The sequence below is a fragment of the Bos taurus genome, chromosome 10, assembly GCF_002263795.3.
Source record: "Bos taurus isolate L1 Dominette 01449 registration number 42190680 breed Hereford chromosome 10, ARS-UCD2.0, whole genome shotgun sequence".
NCBI lineage: Eukaryota > Metazoa > Chordata > Mammalia > Artiodactyla > Bovidae > Bos > Bos taurus.
The window spans coordinates 28202724-28215775 of NC_037337.1; the positions used below are offsets into that span (position 1 = coordinate 28202724).

Here is a 13052-nt window from a genome sequence, read left to right on the forward strand (position 1 = left end):
TAAATCTGAGTGTGGATGGCAAAATTCAGATGTTAGAAGCCTCAAATTCTCAAAGCTACGTAGGCAGTTTATTTTTTGGTTTTGTTTTTTCTTCTGGGTATATAGACACTGAGAAACACAAAGGGCTCGAAGAGCGGTACATATGTATCCCGGAAGAGCCACATCTTTGAGAATTGCTACCTAAGAGAAGAGTATCCAACATTTTGTTTTAATAGAAAATGTGCCCATTATATGAGACATGAGCCTTTACCAACATCTATAATAAAAACTAATAAGGACGTTATATTCCACTGCTGAATTTACTGTGCATGTGTGTTCAGTCACTTTAGTCGTGTCCGACTCTTTGCAACCCTATGGACTGTAGCCCACCAGGCACCTCTGTCCGTGGGTTTCCATGCCCTCCTCCTAGTGGATATTCCCAACTCAGGGATTGAACCTGCATCTCCTTCATTGCAGGCAGATTCTTTACTGCTGAGCTACTGGAGAAGCCTGCTGAATTTACTATTCCCTAATGTTTTCAGATTCCTTAGAGTAAGTGTCCCTATGAAAAACTGACCAGCTCAGAACACAATCCCTGAGGAGAGATTTCACAGTGGATACTGAAAATCTTAAATACACTGAAATATTTATGAAACGTCTTCCCAACCCAGGGATCAAACCCGTATCTCCTGCTTACAGCCAGATTCTTTACCACTGAGCCACCAGGTAAGCCCAAACATCATTAAATACATTGAAAATATATATGAAAAGTGTAATTAAAAGAGGACAATTTCCAAGAATAGTCAAGCTCAATCTGAATTTCTTGAATTGTGCATGAAAAAACTCTTCTTAAAACTTAAAACCTTACCAAACAGTCTCCTCATTGCCATCTTCATCTCCTTATTTCTAAGTGTGTAGATAATAGGATTCATAAAAGGAGTAATAAGAGCATCAAAGATGGCTAAAAATTTATCTATGGGTAAGGTAGGGAATGGCCACACATAGACAATAATGCAAGGGCCAAAGAAAAAAACTACCACAGTGATGTGAGCTGAGAGGGTAGAAAGGGCCTTGGATGAACCACCTGAAGAGTGTTTGCGAACCGTGACCAGGACAAAGATGTAAGACACAATCAGGATAAAGAAGGTGCCCATGGAGATGAAACCACTGTTGGCAGTGACCAGAAACTCCAATCTATACGTGTCTGTACATGCAAGCTTGATGAACCGAGGAAAATCACAGTAAAAGCTATCCATTTCATTGGGGCCACAAAAGGGTAAGTTGACAACAAAAGCCAGCTGGGTCACAGAGTGGATGAGTCCAATGGTCCAAGCAACAGCCAGAAGAGAAGTGCACATTCTTAGGCTCATGATGGTCGGGTAGTGGAGCGGCTTACAGATGGCAACGTACCGGTCATAGGCCATGACTGTGAGCAGCACCATCTCTGCACCCCCAACAGTGTGAATAAAGAACATCTGAGTGATGCAGCCTCTCAAGGAGATGACTTTGTGTCTTCTGAAAAGGTCAGAAATCATCTTTGGGGTTGCAATGCTGGAAACACCTGTGTCAATGAAGGAGAGATTTGCCAACAAAAAGTACATGGGGGAATGTAAATGGTGGTCTGAGAGAATTGTGAGCACAATGAGAAGGTTTCCCAACATACTCGCTATATAAAATAATATGAACAATAGAAAAAGAAGAATCTGGACCTCCCAAGAACTGGTGAGTCCCTGCAGCAAAAATTCAGACACCACTGAGCGATTTCCTCCATCCATCAACTTCATGCACAAGGCTGACCCTGAGGTTAACTAAAGAACATAAGAGGGAGACAGACATAATCAGTAAGTTGGAAAGAAAGTCCTTGCAAAAATGTCAGAAAGATCATCTTGCCATTTCAGAGTTACTTAGAGTTTACACAGTACAAGTAGAACAAAGAGCCAGAATCAGAAATGTCCCCTGCATAAATCTTTGATATCATTTAATCATGTACCTCAAATTTAGTTTGGGCTTCAGTGTCTAAACAAGAAAGGAAAATATAGACAAAAGCACCTTTGGATTTAGAGAGAGGTAACTCAGGAAATAGAGAGATTTGTACTTCCAAATTTCTCTCCTGAAATACGCCACAGAATGAAAACATGTACAAAAAGGTACAGAAAGCTGTCTGGAGAGGTGCTCTAATTTATTCTTTGTAATAGCTGCCTGATTCACAGTGTGGATAGACCATAATTTATTTATTAATTTCCCTGTTAATAAGCGTTTACCTAGTTTCTAGTTTGGGGAGCCCTACAAACAATGCTACAAATATCTTTACACACACATCCTTTTGTATTAATTTTTTCTTTCATGGCATCAACGCTTAAAATGAGATTACTGGGTCAAAATACATATATTCTTAATTTGGGTAGTTTTGCTTGATTGCGTTCCCAAAAGGCTATAATAGACATATATTTCCACAAGAATAAATGTTGACACTTTTTAAATTGTTGCCAGTGTAGTGAGTGAAAAGTTATAGTTCATTGTTACTCTAATTTTCATTGTCTGACAATCAAAAAATTTGAACATATTCTCTTGCAGTTTGGATTTGCTCTTCTGTGAATTACCTTTCCGTGTATTTTCCTATTTCTTATTGTGCTTTTTCTTGTCATTTGTAAGAGCTCTTTTTATATTGTAAATGTTAAGTTTTTGTCATTTATTATATTTTTAAATTAATTATCTGTTGTTTTGTTTTATGATTTCTTCGGCTATACCCAAGTTGTATGATTTAAATATTATATGATTAAATACAGCTCTTACTTGCCTTACAGCTACTGAATTTAGTCTCAGTTACCATCTCGTTTGTTCCTGGATCATACATACCCTTAGATTTTCTTTCAATATTTTATTGTATTTTGTTTTCTGTTTAGAACTGTGCTCTATTATATTTGTATATGTTTTAAAATATCAGTCCACTTTTAATTTCTTCCAGGTATAATAGAATTGTAATGGCACCATGTAATGGCTGCTGCTGCTGCTGCTGCTGCTAAGTTGCTTCAGTCGTGTCTGACTCTGTGCGGCCCCATAGATGGCAGCCCACCAGGCTCCCCTGTCCTTGGGATTCTCCAGGCAAGAACACTGGAGTGGGTTGCCATTTCCTTCTCCAATGCATGAAAGTGAAAAGTGAAAGTAAAGTTGCTCAGCCGTGTCTGACTCTTAGCAACCCCATGGACTGCAGCCTACCAGGCTCCTCCATCCATGGGATTTTCCAGGCAAGAGTATTGGAGCAGGGTGCCATTGCCATCTCCGCAAGTAATGGCATCATGTGTTAAATAGCCCATTCTTTTACCACTGAATTTAATTACCATTTTCATTTTGCTAAATTTTCAGATATTTGGGATCTGCTTCCAAATTCTTTCTTCTATTTCCACTGATATATTTATCTACATCTGTAGAAGTATCAGAGTATTTCATAATAGTGGCTTTATGCTTTGTCTCATGATAAAGCAAGTCCCTCCTTTCCTGCTATTATTTTTCATGCTTTCTTGGCTATTCTTGTGTATGTATTATTCCATATAAACTTTAAGATCATTTTATCCATCCCCTAGAAAATTTCATAATTGCATGAAATTTATATATTAATTTGGAATGAAGTAGCATTGTTATGATGATATCTTCCCATTTAAGAATATCATGTTTGGGACTTCCCTGGTGGTTCAGGTGCTGAAACTTCGAGTTCTCATGCAAGGGTACAAGGTTGGATTCATGGTCAGAGAAATAGATCACATGTGCTGCTACTAAGAGTTCTCATGCTGCAACTAAGACCTAACACAGCCAAATAAATAAATAAGAATATAGTGCATCTATTCATCTGTTCTGATGCTGTGAAAGTGCTGCACTCAATATGCCAGCAAATTTGGAACAGTGGAAACAGTGTCAGACTTTATTTTTCTGGGCTCCAAAATCACTACAGATGGTGACTGCAGCCATGAAATTAAAAGACGCTTACTCCTTGGAAGGAAAGTTATGACCAACCTAGATAGCATATTCAAAAGCAGAGACATTACTTTGCCAAAAAAGGTCTGTCTAGTCAAGGCTATGGTTTTTCCTGTGGTCATGTATGGATGCAAGAGTTGGACTGTGAAGAAGACTGAGCACTGAAGAATTGATGCTTTTGAACTGTGGTGTTGGAGAAGACTCTTGAGAGTCCCTTGTACTGCAAGGAGATCCAACCAGTCCATTCTGAAGGAGATCAGCCCTGGGATTTCTTTGGAAGGAATGATGCTAAAGCTGAAACTCCAGTACTTTGGCCACCTCATGCGAAGAGTTGACTCATTGGAAAAGACTCTGATGCTGGGAGGGATTGGGGGCAGGAGGAGAAGGGGACGACAGAGGATGAGATGGCTGGATGGCATCACTGACTCGATGGACGTGAGTCTGGGTGAACTCTGGGAGTTGGTGATGGACAGGGAGGCCTGGCGTGCTGCGATTCATGGGGTCGCAAAGAGTCAGACACGACTGAGCGACTGATCTGATCTGATCTGATTCATCTGTTCAAATTTTGTCTCATGTCATTTAATAAGATTGTGTCTTTTATTACACATATTCTATACCTTCTTTGTAAAAATTGTTCCTATGTATTTTTTAGCTTTTTTTCTTAGCATTATGAACAGAATCTCTTTTCTCATTTCCATGTCTAGATTCGTCTTGCAAGAATGAAGAAAAGTTCATTCTGTCCTAACATGCAGATACCTTACCACATTCTGTGTAGTAATTTTTTATAGTAATGTCCTGGATTTTCTTGGCTTACAATAATGTCATCAGCAAAAAGAGAACTTTTCCACATTTAATTTGTGTTGGTTTGGTAAAGATAGTATTCATTTTATCACTGCCTTATTAACACGAAAGTCCTATATATTTGTCTATTCTTTGCATGTTTATTGTCTCTTCCAGAGTTACATTTCTGCATTCATATTTTAAAATAAGATGCCAATTATTTTCCTATTAATATATTTTATTTCCTTCTACTTTTCCCCACCACCAGTTAAGCTGAGTTCTTTAAAATATTTTTCACACCCCTCTTCTCATTCCTCTTCCCATTTAAATTAAATCAGTTCCTTTTTATCCTCTAAAACTTCTATTTGTTTTACATAATATGCCTCCTGAATCTATCCCCCCTGTTTTGCTTACTATCATGATTTCCATCTCACTATCTTTATCTTAGGTACATTAAAATATGCATTCCATTAACCTTCCAGCCTCAAATTTGAATTTCAAGAATAATCATCCTCTGCTTAAATTTATCTGAATTGGTCTACTCCCAAAGTTCTTACTATGTTACTCATGAATCATTCTACATGCTGTCATTAATTTTTTATTGAAATTAGCATCTGATTCTTGCAGCAGCCCTGTATTCAACATACCCTAATATCACATATACTTAATATATGCTTTATACATGTAGATTATAATATTTGAACTGAACTTTCAGAAATCATCTCCCATTCATTTGCAAGAGTCATTCAATGTATCCAGTCAATCTGATATTTTTCAGCCTCTGATCTCTCCAAGGATGTAAATACCATTTAATACACAGTATTAAACTCCTTGTAAATGTTATTGGAATAACTACTTGACAATAGAAAAGTGCTTAAAAATCTGTGAAATAAATAACATGGTGCTGATGTTTGAAGTAACTGTAACTCTCAATAACAATATTTTTATTTGTTGTTTTGTAATGAGATGATTAAAGAAAAGATTACATGTGTCTCAAATGGTAAAAAAATCTGCCTGCAATGCAGGAGACCTGGGCTCAATCCCTGGGTTGGGAAGATCCCCTTGAAAAAGAAATGGCAACCCACTCCAGTATGCTTTCTTGGAGAATTCCATGGACAGAAGAGTATGGTGGGCTACAGTCCACAGGGTCACAGAGTTGGACACGACTGAGCAACTAACTCACTTATCACGTTTTTCAACCTGAGAATTTGATTTTTTAGGGCTCCAAAGTCAGAATTAATCTCAGATCAAACATTTTCTGCCAAAATGAAGGTTGACCTTAAAAATAAATGAAATTTTCTCTAGAAAGTAGCAGACAGCAAAAGAGACACAGATGTATAGAACAGTCTTTTGGACTCTATGGGAGAGGGAGGGGGGGATGATTTGGGAGAATGGCATTAAAACGTGTATAATATCATATAAGAAATGAATCACCAGTCCAGGTTCAATGCAGGATACAGGAAGCTTGGGGCTGGTGCACTGGGATGACCCAGAGGGATGGTATGGGGAGGGAGGTGGGAAGGGGGTTCAGGATGGGGAACACGTGTACACCCATGGTGGATGCATGCTGATGTATGGCAAAACCAATACAATATTGTAAAGTAAAAGAATAATAATAATAATAAAATTTTTTAATAGAATTCAAAATAAAATCCAAACCTGTTCATCTTTCCAAATGTACAAGTTAGAGTATTATGTAGTTTATTTAAATTAGTTTATTCATTTTCCTTCAAATATTTAATGTTCTGGAGAGAAAGATGTAAAAGGTTGGTTAAAAGTGAAAAATTACAAACCAGATTGCTATGTTTAAACTCAACTACCTGCCCTACCATTTACCCTGACCTTGGAAAAATGATTTAATCTTATGGTGTTTAAGTTTATTCACTGTTAAATTGGAGTGAAAATAGTCTGGCCTCAAAAATATCTAAAGGAAACTAACTTAGACCCATATTTGACTCATACCAAGAACTCAGTAACTGTTCATCATAATGATGTTATTATAAATATCTTTAGTGGCACTAAACTCTCCTGGTAGTCCTATTTCTCAAACCCCTCCTTTTGTCTTTCCCTGGTTTTTCAACACTTATTCACTGTATAAATAATAACATTATTTAAGATCTTGTTTTTCTCTTCACCTAATGGTCTTTCATGTATTCTAATTATATTAATACCTTCCCCAAAAGCCTGACCACTGTATGAAAAACAATATATATGCAAAGGTCTAGTATTTCCCCAGCATGTAAATGCAAATTGAATCTATTCACCCCCTAATTCTATCCTAAACTTCATAGCTGTATTTCCCATAGCTCACTAAACACTATCCCCTAGATGCTTATATACTGGTGAAATTTCACATGATTACTACACAACTAATAATCTCTCTATTCCCCAGTGCAGCTTTTCTTCCAGATCTATTATAGTACTTCAGGCATCTTATCCATCCTACTCTTCTCAAATCTTGATTGCCTTTCCTCATCATTACTGAAATCCTGCAATACCAAACAACTTATCTCTCCCCATCTAACCTATATTCTGGCCATCAGATTGTTCCACCTAGGTGCTGTGCTTAATTGTTCAGTCGTGTCTGACTCTTTGTGACCCTGTTCCTCTGTCCATGGGAATTCTCCAGGCAAGAAGACTGGAGTGGATTGCTATACCCTCCTCCAGGGGATCTTCCCAACCCAGGGGTTGAACCCAGGTCTCCCACATTGCAGGCAGATTCTTTATCATCTGAGCCACCTGGGAAGCCCAGATACCTAGGTAACACTTTGGTTATATAACTACCACCAAAAAATGTCCAGTGGGTCTTACTGCCTTTAAAAGTACAAATTCCTTATTACTCAGCTATAAAAAGGAACACATTTGACTCGGTTCTAATGAGATAGATGAACCTAGAGCTTATTATACAGAGAAAGACAAATATTGTATACTAATGCATACGTATGGAATCTAGAAAGATGTTAATGACGAACCTGCCTACAGAGTGGCAATGGAGAACCAGACAGAGAACAGAATTGTGGACACAGCAAGGGGAAGAGAGCGTGGGACGAACTGAGAGAGTAGCATTGAAACATATACGTCACCATATGTAAAACAGCTAGCCAGCGAAAATTTGCTGTATGATGCAGAGAGCTCAAATCCAGTACTCTGCGACAACCTAGAGGAGTGGAATAGGGTGGGAGGCGGAGGGAGGTTCAAGAGGAAGGGGACATACACACACCTTTGGCTGATGCATGTTGATATATGGCAGAAACCAGCACAATATTGTAAAGTAATTATCTTCTAATAAATATTTTTTAAAGAAATATTTATACCCCTTTAATACTCTCTGCTCTATTGCCCATCAGTGACCTCCTCCTCAACTCTTTGGAGTTTAACAGCTGTCTCTACCTTCTTTAAACTGATCATATGAAGATTACCAAATACCTCAAAATAGCTAAATCTTTATCCTCCTGATATCTATGCATCACTTATACTGTTCACCATTTCCTACTTTCTGAATAATATTGTAGCTAATGGGATGTGCAAAGACTTTGTCATCTCTCTCTGTTGGTAACGCCTATTCTACAGACTGGACCTGAAGATTATAACTCCTCAAATAAGAATTCTAACTAGTCATTAACATAGGAAAGGACTTAAACCCTTACAGGCTTATGTTCCCGTTATGCTGTGCACCTGAAACTAATACACTGTTATATTTCAATTGTACTCAATTTAAAAAAAAATTAAAAAGATTAGACAAAGGAAGACTATTTAAAGGACAGACAACTGATAGTAGTGAAGGAGGGGCATTATGGACATTACAGAAGGCTTGAATTCTTACTCCATGGGGGAAGAATTAGGCTATATTTCTGTCTGGTCTATATTTGAAGAGAAATGGGCTTCCCTGGTGGCTCAGATGATAGAGAATCTGCCTCCAATACAGGAGATGCAGGTTTGATCCCTGAGTCAGGAAGAGCCCCCGGATAAGGGCATGGCAATCCACTCCAGTATTCTTGCCTGGGAAATCCCATGGACAGAGGAGTCTGGCAGGCTTTAGTCCATAGAGTCACAAAGGGTCAGATGTGACTGAGTGATTAACACTTTAACTATCTCTTTTCATCAAACGTTATTCCCAATTCATGCTGCTGCTGCTGCTAAGTCACTTTAGTTGTGTCCAACACTGTGTGACCCCATAGATGGCAGCCCACCAGGCTCCTCTGTCCCTGGGATTCTCCAGGCAAGAACACAAGTGGGTTGCCATTTGCTTCTCCAATGCATGCATGCTAAGTCACTTCAGTCATGTCTGACTCTGTGTGACCGTATGGACGGCAGCCCTCCAGGCTCCTCCATCCACAGGATTCTCCAGGCAAAAATACTGGAATGGGTTGCCGTTTCCTTCTCCATGATCCACAGATATTTCTGTTCATGGAACATGCAAAATATTCATAAATGAAAAGTAAGTGGTCCAAAGGCTTAGATATTAGTCTCTGATGCTAGTATAGATTTATTCTGACTCACTTTCAGATAGCTTAGCAATACCATCTTATTTAATTACCCCACTTCTCTAAGCATTCTTATGTGGGCATAACTGAAAAGATTATAACTAGAATCATTAACATAGGGGAGGACCTAAATCATTGTAACCTAGAGGCCAAAGGGAGGATCAAGGCTACATACACAAGGCACAACTTTAAATATGTGCAGCTGTGTAAATTCTAAAACCTGCTTTGGGCATCCTTTTGAGGACTTCATGAATGGCTGTCTCACTCCTCTCCAAACCCTCAGACATAATTTACTTCGGATGATTATTTACAACTGTTTACTTCTGCTTACTACTCAGGAGAGATAGAAATTATTATGATTCACCATATAATGATATTTTATACATATGAAGGCATCCTTGATAGCTCAGTTAATAAAGAATCCACCTGCAATGCAGGAGACCCCGGGTCAATTAAGGGATAGGCTACCCACTCCAGTACTCCCTTGTGGGCTTCCCTTGTGGCCCAGCTGGTCAAGAATCCACCTGCAATGTGGGAGACCTGGGTTAGATCCCTGGGTTGGGAAGATCCCCTGGAGAAGGGACTGGCTATCCACTCCAGTATTCTAGCCTGGAGAATTCCATGGACTGTATAGTCCATGGGGTCACAAAGAGTCGGACACAACTGAGCGACTTTCACTTCACTATGCATGTGAAAAATGCCAAAGAAGTCATCAACTAAATCTTTGGTCAGTGACTAAATGACAATTTTTCAGTATTATACCTCTCCTTAATCTTACATGCAGGATAAATACTTTTTATTACTAATGACATCTCCTTTTTCAACTCTTTTAAACATATTAGTATATTTCTTGTCTTCTTTACTGTCTACACATATCTCTACTTCCTTAATGTGTTAATGAATCTTGGTTGTAGGATATTGAAAAGAGTCTATCTAATCATATATATAATACAATTATTTCCTGAAATTTGCATGACATACTTCTATTTATTCTGATCTCATATTGGCTTTAGAAAGCATTAATATTATATATATATAATATATTATTTAATTTATACATTATAGCTGTGCTATGCCCTCTGAAAATAAAATACAGTATGTAGGAATATCATTATTCCTCACAGTTAGCCATATGAGTTATAAACTCGCCTGAATCAAGAATGCACCTACTCTCTCATATAATTTCAAATAAGACAATTTCTTCAAATTGTTTCCTACCAAAATGCTGTTACTTTTTAACCCTGTTTTATTAATAATTTCCTACAGAATACAAAATCAAAGTTTATAACATTAATTTCCTTTTTCTAAAAGTTTACAGCCTCTAAAAAGTCTTTCACCTCTTTTGTTTCACAGTAGCAAGGTAGAGCATAGGAAAAAGGAATATGATCCATATTTTGCAGATACAAAATAAGGACTCAAAGAGATTGAATTAATTGCCTAATTTTTCATAGCTAGGTGTCCAATACAAATCCGATTCTTTCAATTGTTTTAAAGATGCAATGGATTAAAAAGTACTGGAAGAAAATGCCAAAATTTTAACAGTTGCTTTCTATGAAAAGGCCATGGATGATAAATTTTCTATTTTGAATGTGTTTTTCTCTTTAAAGAAAAAGTATTAATTTACAAAGCGAGTTGACTCCAGAGTCCAGCGCTTTTCACTACACTATTCTATAAGTCACTGACAACCTAAAGACAAAGTAACTTCGAGGGTGTGAGGAAGTAGCTTTTACTTCCAAGGTACTTGACAGGTAAATGGGCTGCCTGCAAAGACTTGACAGGCAGAGGGTCTTTGGTGTCTGCCACCTCATCTCCAGCTCCTCTACCATCTCTTGTCATACTGCCTTCTGCTCCTGCTCATTTTCTACTTCTCTCAGACAGTCCCTGGCAGTCCAAGACCACCACTATGACATCCTCACTAAGATCTATTCTCTTCCAAGTTCCTGGCCTCCAAAGCATCCTTTCCAGACCCTTTTCAATTAAGCCATTTACATGTTGAGCCACTTCTACATGAAGGGCTAGAGGAAATCAATGCAGTCACCTAGGTTTATATAAAACCCAAATCTAACAACTGTCACAAGATTTTTATTTCAGTTATGTGAAAGTCGCTCAGTCATGCCAGACTCTTTGTGACCCCATGGGCTATACAGTCCATGGAATTCTCCAGGCCAGAATACTGGAGTGGGCAGCCTTTTCCTTCTCCAGGGTATCTTCCCAACCCAGGGGTCAAACCCAGGTCTCCTGCATTGCAGGCAGATTCTTTACCAGCTGAGCCACAAGGGAAGCCCTTTTAGTTGTATATGTCCCTAATTGTGCCATGAACTTCCCTGGCAGCTCAGTGATAAAGAATCCATCTGTCAAACAGGTGATGTGGATTCTATCCCTGGGTCATGAAGATCCCCTAGAAAAGAAAATGGCCACCCACTTCAGTGTTCTTGCCTGAGAAATCTCATGGACAGATGAACCTGGCGGGCTGCAGTCCATGGGATCACAAAAGAGTTGGACATGACTTAGCAACTAAACAACAACCTGTGCCATGTTTCTGGAGTATTTCAGGTTGCTATAACTCTCCCACCTTTTTATTTCCTTGACAGAGCAGTATGTGTGATCTTAGTTCCCCAACTAGGAATTGGACAGCTGAAGGCCCATGTGATGGAAGTACAGAGTTTTAACCCCTGGGGAAGCCCATACAGTTCTCCCACTTTTAACCCACCCTCCTTGCACATCAGAAAGAGACATCAACAACTTGACACCCAAATTATGCTATGCTGCCTATACCTGATCTTATGAGCTTTTCACATGAGAAATGTATTTTACTGCATTCCACTGTCTGTTTCATCTGTGTTGCATCAAAAACAACACAAGTGAATCTTCTCAGAGCCCTAGAAATGACTCATTTCCAGTGATGAAAATGTTATTAACCCTATTTGCAAAGAAGAGCAGTAAGAACCAGGAATCTCTCTTACCTGAGTTAAGCTGTCTATTTTCCTCAGATGGTAGATCAATTCCTTCCAAATTGTGTGAGAAGATAGAAAACTTCCAATTATATGAGCTATAATTTCTAAAAGAAAAAAAATAAGAGTTTGATGGATTCTGAGAACCAAATGACAGAAAGTGAGAGTTTATAAAACACAGAAATGGAAAACATCACTTAGGAATTTATCTACCATGAAAAATTAAAAGGACATAGAGCATAGGGGAATAGAAAGGAATAAGGCATAGAAAAGATAAAAATTTCATGCTTTTCCTCCTCCCTCTTTTCCAGTCAAAATTCCACTCTTCATTCACCATGCAGTTCAGCATCATCTCCCCAGCACCCTTAGCAAAAGTCATAGTGTTATACATCTTGCTACTCCTTTCCATGCATTGCCCAGAATACATATGTAACAAATACGTCAAATGACAGTAAAACTGTAGATTAAGTTAAAGGGAGAGGAAATTACTGAGCAATCACTGCAGAGAGACCCAAGGATAGGGTGGATTAATTTTGGATCGGCTAAACAGTAAAACATTTGTTTTACATATGTTTTGCATGATAGTGCTTGAAATAGAAACATTTTTCTAGGTTCAAGAAAGGACAGTTTCACTCTGATTGAGACTACAAACCTTTCTGAAACAAAGAGCTTAATATTGTTTTCCTCAAGTTAAAAAAAAAAATCTAATTATCATATGGTGGCCAAGCATTTGTGTGAGTCTTGGGAATAACCAGCCCTTCATTCATTGGATATTTCTGTGAATTATGCCTCAGAGTCCATCCTGATTTTCACCTGGGAAATAAAAAGAACAGAGAAAAGAAAGCAGCTTCTTGGTATCAAATTTAATGGTGTCTTAAACTGATGTACA

At 38.3% G+C, this 13052-nt stretch overlaps 1 protein-coding gene across 1 annotated transcript; it reads right to left on the bottom strand.

Annotated features, from left to right (window-relative positions):
• Window positions 1–788: 788 nt before the first annotated feature.
• Window positions 789–1918, bottom strand: OR4F68 (olfactory receptor family 4 subfamily F member 68). Its single transcript, XM_002690719.4, has one exon. The coding sequence runs from the start codon at window positions 1761–1763 to the stop codon at window positions 789–791; it is 975 nt and encodes a 324-aa protein (XP_002690765.4). The 5' UTR covers window positions 1764–1918.
• Between the last annotated feature and the right edge of the window lie 11134 nt (window positions 1919–13052).

What these genes read in the sequence shown, in the direction of transcription:
- OR4F68 (XM_002690719.4), bottom strand. Translation starts at nt 1,763, where the DNA reads ATGAAGTTGATGGATGGAGGAAATCGCTCAGTGGTGTCTGAATTTTTG.